At 38.3% G+C, this 15380-nt stretch overlaps 1 protein-coding gene across 1 annotated transcript; it reads left to right on the top strand.

Moving 5' to 3' along the window:
* The first annotated feature begins 4399 nt into the window (after nt 1-4399).
* Nucleotides 4400-14902, top strand: cdpf1 (cysteine rich DPF motif domain containing 1). Its single transcript, XM_080421678.1, has 3 exons — nt 4400-4564; nt 7491-7602; nt 12330-14902. The coding sequence occupies exons 1-3, from the start codon at nt 4452-4454 to the stop codon at nt 12435-12437; spliced, it is 333 nt and encodes a 110-aa protein (XP_080277804.1). The 5' UTR covers nt 4400-4451; the 3' UTR covers nt 12438-14902.
* The last annotated feature ends 478 nt before the right edge of the window (nt 14903-15380 follow it).

The following is a 15380-nucleotide window of genomic DNA, read 5'->3' as shown; positions in this document are numbered from 1 at the left end:
CTAAGAAATGAGCATGCAAAATTGGAACTGGAACACTATACAAATTAAGCTTAAAAATGGGTACTTTCTCCTGATTGGCTGAGATTTTGACACTTACCGAAAAATGTATTTTCTGTTTATTAAAGAGCTGGAGACTCAGGGAGACATCTGTTACTGAAAAAACACTCTATAGCGATGATTACTATCAGAATATAGTATTTTAACCTTTTTAACAAAATACTTTTTGTTTTAACCAAAAAATATCACTTACCCTACCTTTAACTTATTATGGGTTCCTGTTTAAACAGACAGAAATTGAATGAGTTCTTGCAGAGCTTTGCTGTCAAGTGGAAACCTCATGTCCAAAACGGTCACGTTTCAGGATTCAAAAGTAGCAGATCTACCAGCTCGAAACGCGTCGCTTCGTGCAGCGTTTCGGGCTTGCGCATCTGCTACTTTTAATGCCTTTGTGTGACGCTGTATGATAAAGTAGGGCATTCATTTACGAAACAGTTAGAATATGGAGATGGGAGGTTTCTTCCAGACAGCAACGAGATACTGCATGACATAAAATCTAGTGGCTGAACATTTTGCAATGTACAAAAGAAACTGTATCCAGAATTAAGACCAGAATGAGAGGGTATAACTGGCAGCTACCATTTCATCTAGATATGCAAGTAAGGTTTTCAGTGCAGGCTTGAAAGCATAAACTGACTTTGCTAATGTGTCAAGATGAATTATGTTGTCGGGCAGAAACCTCATATCCATATATTAACTTTGTTTTGACCTAAATTGATGGCCTACTTCAGCATACTCGCAAAAGTAGCAGATCCTCAAGTTTTGAGCTTGTAGATCTGCCACTATTTTTGAATCCTGAAATTTAACAGTTTTGGACATGAGGATTCCACCTGACAGACACTTTGTTATTGACCAAAAGCAGTACAATGTTTTTGGGGCTTATTCCACAGATTGTGCTTCGTACATATAAAGAATAAAATGACAATAATATAAACAGTTCATCAACCTGATGGCAGGACCATGGTCACTTATTTTTCATTGGAACAGCAAAATATTTAACATCTGAGGTAAGGCAGGAATTTCAGTAAACTGAAATAGGCTTGTAGGGCAATATTATGGAAGATTTACAAGCTCAGCTGGAAAGAAGGGGAGACCACCCCTGTTAGTGAACAAACATAAGGCTATACTATACTGTTGGCCTCGGATCACAAATATAGATATATTTTATAGAGTCTGACTTTTGCTTTGTATCTAAGCAAAACTAGATGAAATGCCTAATATCTATGATAGTCTTGATCCAAGGCTACTAGGCTATAGTGTTCAGTGATTACTAACAATCTAGAAATCTATAACTGTTTAAAACAAACGTTTTGCTTTAACCAGAAAATATCACTTTCACTTTGAAACATGATGAGAAGCAATAATTATGATTAGGGTGTTGAAATGTGATTTGCGTCTCATGTTAATTCATAAATGTGCATTGTCTTATCATTTTTGATTAGTAAATGTCAAGCGAGATGTTCCTCACAGTGAAAAATATCCCACTTGACATTTAAACTAAATTTGTATCATTATAGCTCACAGACACAACTGACCAGCAGCTTTTTGCAGCACAGTGTTGAAACCATAGACTGTAAAATATAGGTTGAAACCTTCAGTTTAAGTGGTGTAACGTTTGAAGCAGCCACTGGATGGCAGTAGTGACCAGCAGATGCATGCCCAAAGTGGGGGCACCAGGTTGAAAGTGGTTTAAGGGAACAATTTAGTTATGTTTGTGCTCTTAAGGTTCATCCGAGAGCACTGAGGTAAACACCTCGAGGGAAAACCAAGTGGATGATGTCCTGGGCCTCCACATCACCCTCATCTGCTGCTGAAAGAACACAACATGTTGAGCTCTATATCGATCACATTTTCCATCATGAAGGTAAGTCATAGCTTAATGGGCCATATGTGACTGACTGACTGACTGTCTGTTAGATCAGTTGTTCTCAAACTTTTTCATGTGAAGGACCCCCAAAATGATATGTATTTGGCTGCGGACCCCCATCCCAAAAATATTTTGTGCCAGGGATTCTTCAAAAATAGCAGATCTACAAGCTCATAGCACAGCACTCGGTGCCACGCTATGAGAAACACCAATTGGAATATCTTGTTTGGCCTCAAATATGTTATCTATCTGGTTTAAGTGCTTAAAGTGCCTCACTATAACCTTTTTTAATAAATAAAATGTAATTTTGTCCAATCTTTATGGTAGAGTATGTTAATACAATATATACCGTATATATATATATAATTGGGTTGGTTGTATTTTGTCTCTCTGCTCTTCTATTGAGACATTTAGATCGTGTCAAAGGTCATGTCTTACCTAGACACAGGATCTGACACGAATGAATTGTTCAATTCATTCAATTGAATGAAATGAATGAATTGAATCTTGACCTGATGGTCAAGATTCAATTCATTCCCCGAGAAACCAGGCCGGCTCTATTAAATTGCTCAATGGTAAAAATGTCAACACTTAAAGGGATATTTCACTTTCAAACCTCCTAATACGCGAGGGGGCCGTGTTTTTTCGATAACTTTTTTCATTTATTTTTAATATTTTTTTTGGAAAATGAAAAAAATTAAATACAATAAAAAAATTAAATTAAATAAATGAAAAAAGTTATCGAAAAAACACGGCCCCCTCACGTATTAGGAGGGCAGGTTGAGTCAGCAGAAACAAGGACGGGTGTTTTTGATGAATCTAACAGGTTAAAATGGAGTTTGAAGTTATAATGGGTTTGTATAGGAAGGGGGCGTGTCTGATAAAATGATTATCAAATATCTAAATAAAATCAAGCAACTTAAAAACGGTCTGGGGGGCTCACAAAAGCCTGAGTAGACGATAAAATGACCCAACGTTTTTTTGAAAGTGAAATATCCCTTTAAAGGAGTAGTTCACCCAAAACATTACTTATTTTGTTTCAATTACATTTATTGGCTTAGGAATGTTTTTGTTGCATTCCTAAGCCAATAATTTGATGACTGGGTCATCGGTCAATAGGAGACTCAGTAGGAGTCTCCGCCGGTCATCATCACACACATAAAGACTGGAAATAAACATAAAGACACACATATTTCTGCCAGGTTGTCTAGCCAGGGCTCATGGTACTGTAGCATTTAACATACAGTGCAACTTGGAGCGCATTTGTGGCACTGCCTATATGGCCAGTAGTGGCAGTGATTTTGGAGGTGTGCTATGTTGAAGCTCCTCAACATGCGATTCCAATTTTTTGGTTGACTGGATGTTGCATTCATAAGGCCTTATGGGACGCTTTTCAAATTCACCTGTTCTCCCCCTATATATCGGTGACGAAAAACATCTGCAGCACCTCAGGAACCAAATGGACCCATAAGGGACCAGTGGTTGTTTGGAGTTTAGATTTCAAATATGATTACGCACTATTAAAGAGATATATCTATCTATTTTGTTTGAAGTATATAGACCTTTGGTTTGGTTCTCAAACATTTTAATTTCAGTTCCATTTGTACACTCTCAGAGTTACAGACCTTTTTAAGTGTCCATTTGGAACTCCCTCAAAGAACCCAGAGGGTCCCTGTACCCCACTTTGCGAACTACTAATATAGACCTAAAGATACATTTTTGATTTATACAAAACTGAGAAAAAGTACTGGAAATTGAAAATACTCCAGTAAAGTAAGAAATACCTCAACATTTTGCTTAAGTGCAGTACTGGAGGAAATGTACTCAGTTACCTTAAATGTAGTTACTGGAGTTTGGCTTTTTTTTCTTCTTTTTTTTTCTTTTTACCTCACTCCATACCAGTAGGTGGCGGCAGAGCTCCGTGAATACGTCACCAAGGGAAGCAGGAAAAGTCTCAATCCCATAGTCTGGAAAGCTGACCACATTGTGATTGGCTATTTGGTTGTGAACGTTGTCTGGGATCATTGTTGCCATGCCTGCTTACTATAAGCGACGTTGGTCTTCTGTAAAGTTGCTTGTAAATATGAGTAGTTGCGGGTTGCGTTTTTTTGGTCTAGTTTCTAAAGTGTATTTGGGCTTGTTTCCTATTGTTGTTTAAACCAGTGGTTCTAAAACATTTTCAAGTCAAGGACCTCAAAATTAATATGTATTTGTCTGCAGACCCGCATCTGAGAATATTTTATACCAGGGACCCCCATACAAGATTTGTGTTGTTAAAATGTTTCAAAAAAATTATATATGTTGAAAATAGCAGATCTATTTTCAAATAGCCAATATATAATGTTTAACATGGGGAGAAGGGCTCGCTTTTTTTGGGCTTCATAGACCTGGTTGTCTTGTTTCTCTCGCGAAACCTGGCAACACTGGTCGTCCCTCCGTCCGGACCATGGGTTGAACACTATGACAACAGGTGGCTAGGCTAACAGGCTAACTGTCTCCCTGTAGTGTTTAAAGTACATGGTTTACAATGCTTCGCAGTGAGCCCCCTGCTCCAGAGCAGACCTTCGTGTGTCAGCTGTGTCAGTTAGCCTCTCCGTTCACTCACTACGGACAGAAACCTCCCAACACCAGAGCTATAGTGTAAGTGTTTCAACTAACAGAGAGGAATGACTGCTAGGTGTTGCTAAATGCTAGCACTGAAACATGACTGTCATATCATGATATGACAGTCATGGCACTACTTGTTCCTGGTTTTGGACATTTCTCCATTTACAACCCGTACATCTACATAAACATTCAGATTTCAAATATAAAGTGCTGACCCCACTGCCACGGATGTAACAAGTTAAAACGCCTGGGTCTAAGTACCCGTATCTTCCATATTATTCAATAAAAAAGCATTTTAATCCGATCGGCGGCCGTTTTCTCATAAAATTATAATGTATCAGAGTGCAATACCCCTCCCAACCGATAGGGTCGCGTAGTTGAAAGCAAGGATTTTTTTTAGAAAAATGGCCACTGATCGGATTAAATTTATTTGTATTGAACAAAACAGAATATATGGGTACTTAGACCAGGGCGTTTTAACGTGTTACATCCGTGGGGTCAGTACTTTATATTTGAAATGTGAACGTTTATGTAGATGTACGGGTTGTAAATGGAGAAAATAACAAAACCAGGAGCAAGTAGCGCCATGACACTTGTGACAGACGAGCGTCATGTGAACCATGGCTATGTGTGCTAAATTCTAACATTACATGGATGTTTATATCAGTGGTTGTCAAACCTGTCCATTTCAAGGACCCCTATAACTCTGTAGTGGTGTAAAGTAATTAAGAACATTTACTCAAGTACTGTACTTGAGTGCAATTTTGAGGTATTTTTCACTTCACTGGAGTTTTTCCAGTTTTCAGTACTTTTACTCCACTACATCTCAGAGGCAATTATTATACTTTTACTCCACTACGATTATATGAAAACTTGAGTTACTAGTTACTTTGTAGATTTTGATTATTATTACAAAACATATATTAACCACTTAAGCCCTATATACATTTTTGGCCGATCACAGAGCTTGTAGATCTACATTCAGAGCTATTTTCAATAGATCTTTATACATTTGAAAACTTGTGAAATGGGACATTGTCATTCTGCTTAAAGAGTACTTTCTACTTTTGGTACTTTAAGTACATTTAGATACCAATACTTTTGTACTTTTACTCAAGTTCATTTTTCTGACTTTTACTTGTAAGAGAGTATTTCTATATTGCAGTATTGATACTTTTACTTAAAGGCATATTTCACTTTCAAAAAAACTTTGTGTCATTTTATCGTCTACTCAGGCTTTTGTGAGCCCCCCAGACAGTTTTTAAGTTGCTTGATTCAGTATTTAGATATTTGATATTCATTTTTGTCAGACACGCCCCCTTCCCATACAAACCCATTATAACTTCAAACTCCATTTTTAACATGTTAGATTTATCAAAAACACCCGTCCTTGGTTCTGGTGACTCACCCTGCCCTCCTATTACGTGAGGGGGCCGTGTTTTTTCGATAACTTTTTTCATTTATTTTTAATATATTTTTTGGGAAATGAAAAAAATTAAATACAATGAAAAAATTAAATAAAATAAATGAAAAAAGTTATCAAAAAAACACGGCCCCCTCGCGTATTAGGAGGGCAGGGTGAGTCACCAGAACCAAGACGGGTGTTTTTGATGAATCTAACATGTTAAAAATGGAGTTTGAAGTTATAATGGGTTTGTATAGGAAGGGGGCGTGTCTGATAAAATGAATATCAAATATCTAAATAATGAATCAAGCAACTTTAAAAGCTGTCTGGGGGGCTCACAAAAGCCTGAGTAGATGATAAAATGACACAAAGTTTTTTTGAAAGTGAAATATCCCTTTAACTAAAAAACGTGTGTACGTTTTCCACCACTGCCACTCTCAGAGTTACAGACCTGGCTGTAAGGGTACATTTGGACCCCACTTTGAGGACCACTGGCTTTTTATAGACACTCAAAGTCATGTGGAGTTTATTTGAAGAAGAAAAACACATGTTAATGGAGGCTGTAACAGAGTTAAATGGTCCTGCATGTAACAAATGGAGCAAAAATACATTTGGTACAAATATGATTCAAAGTTCTTATTGTTACATCTAGTAGTAGACAGTGGTGGAAAAAGTACTAAAATGTTTTACTTAAGTAAAAGTAGCAATACTGCTACTGTTACAAGTAAAAGTCCGGAATTCCAAATTTACTTGAGTAAAAGTACAAAGGTATTGGTATCAAAATGTACCAAAAGTAAAAGTACTAAAATGTTTTGAAAATAGCAGATCTACAAGCTCACAACGCGATGCGACGTGTTGTGAGCTTGTAGATCTGCTATAAATTCCCCAAAAGTGTACTTAAGTACACTACTTAGTTACTTTACACCACTGCATCTAGAACACAAGATTATTTTGTGTGCTTTGCTTAGCTATAACAACGACAACAAAGACATAATAATGAAGAATAGCAGCAATATAGTATTTATGGTATGATACGAATAGAAATGGCAAGTAGCCTACAGCCTGTATGTACATTAGCTGTATCACCATTTGAGGTGCTGGAAGAGGCTGTGTGTGCATGTTCCTACTTCTAAATATTATCCATGTGTGTATGTGAACTGTGCAGCGTATATGAATATCTATTTACTTAAATTGTATTCTATTTATGTATGTGCATTTACTTAATAATCATGTTCGTGTGTGCACTGCACATTATACAGCCTCTTACCAGAGGCCTTGTGGCTGCATCTTTTACAGACCGAGCATTGTGTGTGTGTGTGTGCGTGCGTGGTTGCGTGTACGGTGTTCACGAATTGTCTAACCCTGTTATATTTGATTTCCTGTAGTTGTAATGTAATTTGTGGACTGTGTGTGTGTGTGTGTGTGTGTGTGTGTGTGTGTTAGGTGCTCATGAATTGTCTAACCCCGTTTGATTTGATTGCCTGCAGTTAATATAATTTTTGGACTCAAATAAAACACTCACTGTGTGTGTGTGTGTGTGTGTATGTCCACCAGGCTGCTGGAAGAGTGTTTTGTAACCAAGGATCCTTTCAGTCCAGACAAGGAGAAGTTTCTGGTTCTGGGCTCGAGCTGCAGTTTATGCAACATCCCTGTTTGTGTTGGAGCGGTGAGGTGGATTTGTTTTTTATACCGTCACGTCACCCATTAAGACCGGGAACGCATCTGTCTTTTTAGATTTTAACCATTATTTTATACTTTGGCTATTTAAAAATAGCAGATCTACAAGTTCTTTTTAGAGAAAATTGTAAAATTGATGTAAGCAATGTTTCTGTTCAAATGTTTGTCTGTGTCGGACCCCAGGAAGACTAGCTTTTGTCATGGCAAAAGCTAATGGGGATCCTAATAAAACAAAACAAAACAAAACAAGCTCATAGCGCGGTGAGCTTGTAGATCTGATATTTTTTGAACAATCTTGGAAATTTGTGCAAATCTTTTCATTTTTGCATTTTTTTACTCAAATCTTTTCTTCTGGGGGTCCCTGGAACTAAACATTTGAGATGGGGGTCCGCACCCAAATACATATATATAAATACACAAGTGTTTCAAAAAACTGTTAGGATTTAGAAGACATTTATAGAATCCCCCAGAAGCAAAGATTTGAGTTACAAATGTTTGCTTTAAATATATACAGTATATTTATTTAAAGATTTGCACATCATTTTAAGATTTTTCAAAAATAGCAGATCTACAAGCTCATAGCTCTCTGAACTTGTATATCTGCTATTTTTTGAATAGCCAAAGAAATCTAAAAATGACATTATTTCCTGGTTAAAACATGGTTTCATGACTTTCATGCCATGGACTGTATTTAGTACAGTGCCCCCCCCTCAACCCCCCTCAACCCCCTCAAGGACCAGGGGTCCTTGAGGGGGTTCCAGGGGGTCCCCAACTAAACAAGTTGATATAGCATAAAAATCAATTGAACCACTTCAACGATATATACATTGGTTATTTGAAAAAAGCAGATCTACAAGCTCACGACGCATCACCATGTGACGTGCCGTGAGCTTGTAGATCTGCTGTTTAAAAAAACAAAATCTTGGGGGGGGGGGGGGGAAGAAATTGAACGTTTTGAGTATTTTTATAACATTTTAACAACACAAATCTATTTAGCTATTTAAAAATAGCAGATCTACAAGCTCATAGTGCGGTGAGCTTGTAGATCTGATATTTTTTGACAAATCTTGAAAAGTTGTGCAAATAAATTAATTTTTGCATTTTTTTACTCAAATCTTTTCTTCTGGGGGTCCCTGGCACAAAATATCTTCAGATGGGGGGGGGTCCACAGCCAAATACATATACATTTGGGGGTCCTTGATGTAAGCAAAAGTTTGAGAAGCACTGTAGTAGAAGAATGAAACGCAGTGGTGTAAAGTAATTAAGTAAATTTTCTCAAGTACTGTACTTGAGTACAGTTTTGAGGTATTTTTTACTTTACTCGAGTATTCCCAATTTTCAGTACTTTAACTTTTACTCCACTACATCTCAAAGGCAAATATTGTACTTTTACTCCACTACAATTATTTGAAAACTTTAGTTACTTTGTAGATTTCGATTATTATTACAAAACATAAATTACCCACTTCAGTCCTATATACATTTCGGCCATTTGAAAATAGCTGATCTACAAGCTCATTATGAGCTCATTGTGAGCTTGTAGATCTGGTATTTGTATACATTTTATACATTTGAAAACTTGTGAAATGGGACATTCTGCATAATGAGTACTTCCGGAGTTTTACTTCTAACATACAGTAGTATTTCTACATTGCAGTATTGATACTTTTACTTTAAGAATGTGAGTACTTTTTCCACCATTGATGAAACACCCATCATGATGGTTAGTTGTAGTTGGTCACACAGTAGGATTCTGGATGGTAGGAAGTATGTTGTCATTCTACTCCTGGGGCTGATGACATCATTCTAGATTAGATAAGGTGTGTGTGTGTGTGTGTGGGGGTGGGTGTGTGTGTGACTGAGTGCGTGACTGCTTGCATGTGTCTATTCTAAGGTGCTGAGTCAACATCTTTTTTCCAAGAAATGCACAGTCTCCTGTATTGAGACATTGTAAAGGAGTATGACTGTGATCATTTTATTCTTACCTTGAATCTGAAGTTGCACACACACCCTTCTTCTAATTATTTTTCTTTAGCTCAAGTTTAAGTTTTACACTTAATACATACAGTATACTTACATTTTCCACTCTATCCAAGTTAGACCTTAGAGCAGTGCATCTCAAACCTTTTCATGCCAGGGACCCCCAAATTGATATATATTTGGCCGAGGACCCCCATCTGAAAATATGTTGTGCCAGGGACTCTCAGAAGCAAAGATTTGTGTTAAAATGTTCACTTTATAAATAGATAAAATAAATATCTTCAAAGATTTGCACGAATCTTCAAGATAAAAAAAAAAATAGCAGATCTACAAGCTCATAGCTCGGTGCCTTGCTATGAGCTTGTATATCTGCTATTTTTGAATAGCCAAAATATAAAAGGTTAAAATTAATGTGATGCTATATTCACACATTTTGCTGGGTACCCCCTGGAACCCCCTCAAGGACCCCTGGGGGTTCCCGGACCCCACTTTGAGAACCAATGCCTTAGAGGAGGGCTGGGTGACATGACTTCATATCAATTTCACGATTAATTTTAACTAATGCCTCGGTTACAATGAATGAACGATTATTAAAGGACTAAAAGAAAAAAGAAAACGCTGCGACTCGCGATGTGATGCATTGTGAGCTTGTAGATCGGGAATTTTCTATATTTTGCACACCATCACTGTACAACAAAGTATTATAATAATACAAGGTTAAGTGGTTAATTAAACAAATTGATTTAATTGATAAAAAAAACTATTAAAATGTTTTTTCTTGTCGATTGGTTGATATATAAGAGAACATTTTTAAAATGGAAAGAAATTATAAAAACTGGTTCTTGATTATTCAATTAATCTACATGAAAAGCCTTTTTTTATTACCTCTAGAGTTCGACACCGCGGGTTGAAGGGCTCGCTTCTTTTGGGCTTGTTTTCATAAACCTGGTTGCTTGTTTCTCGCACACACTTGTTTCTCTGGCAACACTGATCCCAAACGTCGGTGTAGAAGACCGCACGGACAAACCGCGAAAGTACGTAAGGCACAGTAACAAACACACACGCACAGGACGTATACACACGTGCACAACGTTGAAAGAAGGAAAAAGCAGCTATGATTACCTTATTGTGCGTGAGCGAAAGGGCAGTGATGTCCGGTTGAGGTGGAGACGGAGCCATTTCAATGGCCGGCGTTCGTTTTCGCTCGGCTCTAGTCGGCTGCACTCGGCTCGGTCCCTGATTGGCCAACGTGTGCTAAAGGACCCGTATGAGAGTAGACGGTGGACGACCGACCGACCGTACACCTACGACCGACCGTTGCGCATGTGCGGGACTCTCAATTGTATATTAGGATTCTGTTTAATTTTTTTTTTTTTTTTTTTTTGGTGACACTCGGGTGGCGCAGTGGTAAAGTCCATGCCCACCACCACAGAGGTTGTGGGTTCGAATCCACCGTAGTGCATCCGGCTTTGTCGAGCGTCTATATGAACACAATTGGCCCGTGTTGGGGGGAGGGAAGCCGGGCGGGGAGGGTGATATTTGTCATTGCACGTACTCCAACGGGCTGGGGCGGCATCTGTCAGCGGGGAGTGTTGGGCGGGAGGAGTAGGACGAAGGCTCTTCGTCCTTCCGGTGGGGGCTCCTCACTGGCACTGAGTCAGTAGGATACGACAGCAGTGACAACACATCAATGTGTGTGGGGAGAAATTAATTGGCATAACGACTAAATTGGGGAGAAAAAGGGGCAAACATTTATTTGTTACTCTAAATTTTGAGAATTTAGAGAGGAAAAAAAGTGTTTTTTTTTGTTTTTACTTTTTGAAAATGTTTTGAAACAATAATTTGAAAAATAAAAAACAGTGTTAAATAAACCCAGTGTTTGGGAACCATAGAGTCTGTAACTACACCTCTCAATAGCAGAGAAATGTAAAATATATTTTAAAACTCTAAACTACACTGTCCCAACACCAAAGACTGCCATATGTAAATTATTTCAGGGTTTGACCATTACGTAATGCTTTTTCCCAAAGTAGGTTTACACGTTTTTTCTTTTCATTTTGTTGGCCTTAAATATTGCTGCTGTTCCTCTATCTATGCAGAGCTGCAATTTTTGTTTATGATGGTTGTTTACGTCATTGGAAAGCCTTTTCTGGCCATGTTGAGATTATATATTGGGACAAATGTGTGCAACTGTAAAGACGAAACGGAAGCGGGGACATCCACTTTACCCACGGATCATTTTCAGAGCTTCCGTTGCTCCAGACTGTATGATGGAAGCGTTTGAAAAAGTTGGAGGTAACAGTCTGGCTCGTGAGACTAAATAAACGGAGGCTTTTACAGTGTAGACTGGGGTCTCAGAGATGAAAGAATGGGGGTCCGGGGCCAAATGCATATCAAACTAAGGGTTCCGGACATTTCCTTTTGAGAAACATTGTTCTAGAACAGTGGTTCTCAAACCTTTTCATGTCAAAGTCGAGTCGATGTATTTGGCCGCGGACCCCCATCTCAAAATATTTTGTTCCAGGGACCCCCCAGAAGCAAAGATTTGAGTTACAAATGTTCCCATTGAAAAAATATATATTCAAAGATTTGCACAAATTTTCACGATTTTTCAAAAATAGCAGATCTACAAGCTCATAGCGCGGCACTCGGGCACCCCCCTCAAGGACCCCACTTTGAGAACCAATGTTCTAGAACCCATGAGCTCTCTGACACTTGTTTTTTGTCTCCTCACAGGACTGCAGTCTCTTCTACACTAAGAGGTTCTGCTTGCCGTGCGTCAACAAGCACCTACAGCAGTTTCCTCAGCAGATCCAGACCGAGCTGGCCAAGAGGAAGCAGTAGCTCCAAGACTGCCGTCTCCTGACATGACCTGACCTTAAAGGAACTCTTTAGCTTTTAGCTGACATTGTCACCCAGACTGATCTTACAATGAGTCAGCAGGTAGGGGGGGGGGGGTTCAGCGTTCTTGCTCAAGGACACAGTGACACGACACTATCGCAAGGAATCAGACCTTTTGCACAGGACATGGTTATGTTTCCTGTCTGGGATGCGGTATTCATAAAACAGTGCTTCCATTTCACATTGCTTTGGTATCACTTAACCACAGTCCTAGCGCCCTATTCTGGGCACCAGTGTTGATTTCGTCGACTAAAACTATGACGAATTTTTTTTTGTCGACTTCCTTTTTTCACTGACAAAAATGAAATAAAAAACCCTAAATATATTGACAATTTCATGAGCAAATAAAGACGTTTAGTTGTTTGTGAGGGACTTGTGGAGAAGAGATCCAGTAGAACTAAGACTAGTGGAGAAGAGATCCAGTAGAACTAAGACAAGTCATTTTATGTTTGGTTGCGACGGGTGTTGCGCTCTGAAAATAGCAGATCTACAGCGTGACGCGTTGTGAGCTTGTAGATCTGCTGTTTTCAGCATGCAACCAAGTGTAAAATTAGCCATTACGACGCCGACGAAATACATTTTAGTTGACTAAATCAACTGTAGATTTAGTCGACTATAATCTAATACTATTTAGTCGACTAAAACTAGACAAAAACTAAAACATTTCAGATGACTAAAATATGACTAAAACTAAATCAAAATTTGCTGTCAAAATCAACACTGCTGGGCACGTCGTGACAGGCTAACATTTGGCGAAAATAGCAGATCTACAAGCGCACGATATGTCGCAAAGCGGCACGTTGTGAGCTTGTGTGTTGGCCCCTTTCGCGTACAACAAAGTGGTTAAAATCAAAGCACTGTTTTATGAATACTGTATCAAGGACTGGAAACATATACATATACAGTATATACATGTCCTGTAAAGTCTGATTCCTGCAACAGCCAGCGTGTTTAGATTCCCGAAACCCAGGAAACACGTTTTTATCACCCTGCATGAGACACTGTGCTGTTGGTGACAATGCACTGTTCTGGTTAAAACGCTGGAACAAAATTGCAGACGGTGAATTGTCATAGTGTCGTTTTTTAGTCCCCCGAGCAGCAAACTGGCAATGGCTACATAGTAACTCCATAACAATCTTAACAAACTTGCTTCATCCGTTAAGACCGGGAACGCATCTGTGTCATTTTAAGATTTCTTTGGCTATTCAAAAATAGCAGATATACAAGCTCATAGCACGGCACCGAGTGCCGTGCTATGAGCTTGTAGATCTGCTATTTTTGAACATTTGTGCAAATCTTTGAATATATATATTTTTTTAAAGCAAACATTTGTAAAATATTTTGTTCCGGGGACCCCCCAGAAGCAACGATATGAATGTTTGCTTTAAAAAGTATATATTGAAAGATGTGCACAGATCTTCAAGCTCATACAACTCGGTGCCGCACTATGAGCTTCTAGATCTGCTATTTTTGAAAAATCGTGAAGATTTGTGCAAATCTTATTTGTATATATGTATTTTTTTTTAAAGGGAACATTTGCAACTCAAATCTTTGCTTCTGGAAGTCCCTGGAAAAATATATTTTACAAATGTTTGCTTTTAAAAAATATATACGAGTGCCGCGCTATGAGCTTGTAGATATGCTATTTTTGAATAGCCAAAGAAATAAAAAAATTACAATGTCTAATTGGGTTATCTTATGCTTATGTTGAGTTAAAAAGTTCAAATGTGTGTTGGAAACAATGCATCCTTTTAAACAACGTATTTTCAAGTAATTTATGGTTGACAAGGTCTTGCAGATTGCATACCGACTCCCAAGGACTTCCAAGTCACGTGCATAAGAATCGTACCGTTCAGCTATATGTTGTTACTCCACTCAGGACTTTGACCTTTCTACATTGTTTTGTTATTGTTCCATTTAATCCAGCGCATGACCTCGCTGTGTTTATCACGAGATACCGCACTCGTCTCGGGGGTTAATTGGAACAGTATGGCTTTTAAAGGCAGGCTTAGTGATTTTGAATGGCCAGTGCAACAGCGGGTGCACACTCACTAGAGAGAGAGAGAGAGAAACTGAGAAAACTCTTAAGCTGATTTGTAAAGCTGATACTTTCACTATTTTTAAAACCGTAAAGAGAAAGGGTTATTGTACGATATTATCGTCACAATATCAATCCTAAAGTATTTAATCTGAAATTGTGATATTTGACAGTCATATTGCCTCACCCCCTGAACTGTAAACAATGTCTTCTATTTCAGTCATGAGATTATGGATTGGAGACTTTATGCAGTTTTCGTTAATGTAAAGTATAGTGAACATCAACAACAAAAGATACTGCGCTATGAGCTTGTAGATCTTCTATTTTTGGAAAATGTGTGCAATTCTTTAAATATAAATTTTTAAGCGAAAATGTGTAACTTATTGCTTTTGGGGATTCTACAAATGTCTTCTAAATCCTAACAGTTTTTTGAAAAGAAATTATGTTATATCAGTGGTTCTCAAACCTTTTCATGTCAAGGACCCCCAAAATTATATGTATTTGGCCGCGGACCCCCATCTGAAAATATTTTGTTCCAGGGACCCCCAGAAGCAAAGATTTGAGTCACAAATGTTCGCTTTAAAAGTATACTGTATATATATTCAAAGATTTGCACATTTTCACAATTTTTCAAAAATGGCAGATCTACAAGCTCATAGCGCGGCACTCGGTGCAGCGCTATGAGCTTGTATATCTGCTATTTTTGAATAGCCAAAGTATAAAATAATGGTTCAAGTGGTTACACAGATGCGTTCCCGGTTTGAATGGGTTGAAGTAGCAACGCTATTGCCTGAGGAAGGTCGTCTGTGACCGAAAAGTTGCTTCTTTAAATGAAGTTGTGCTCCTGT

The sequence above is a fragment of the Gymnoscopelus braueri genome, assembly GCF_963280865.1.
Source record: "Gymnoscopelus braueri genome assembly, chromosome: 23".
In the NCBI taxonomy this organism is placed as follows: Eukaryota; Metazoa; Chordata; class Actinopteri; order Myctophiformes; family Myctophidae; genus Gymnoscopelus; species Gymnoscopelus braueri.
Note: the sequence above shows the minus strand (reverse complement) of the source record. Positions and strands in the feature narration are given on the sequence as shown.

Excerpts from the sequence above, each read along its gene's own strand:
- cdpf1 (XM_080421678.1), top strand. The coding sequence starts at position 4,452 with ATGCTTCGCAGTGAGCCCCCTGCTCCAGAGCAGACCTTCGTGTGTCAG. Across the intron at positions 4,565-7,490 it reads CCCAACACCAGAGCTATAGT|GCTGCTGGAAGAGTGTTTTG; the intron begins GTAAGTGTTTCA and ends TATGTCCACCAG. Across the intron at positions 7,603-12,329 it reads TCCCTGTTTGTGTTGGAGCG|GACTGCAGTCTCTTCTACAC; the intron begins GTGAGGTGGATT and ends GTCTCCTCACAG.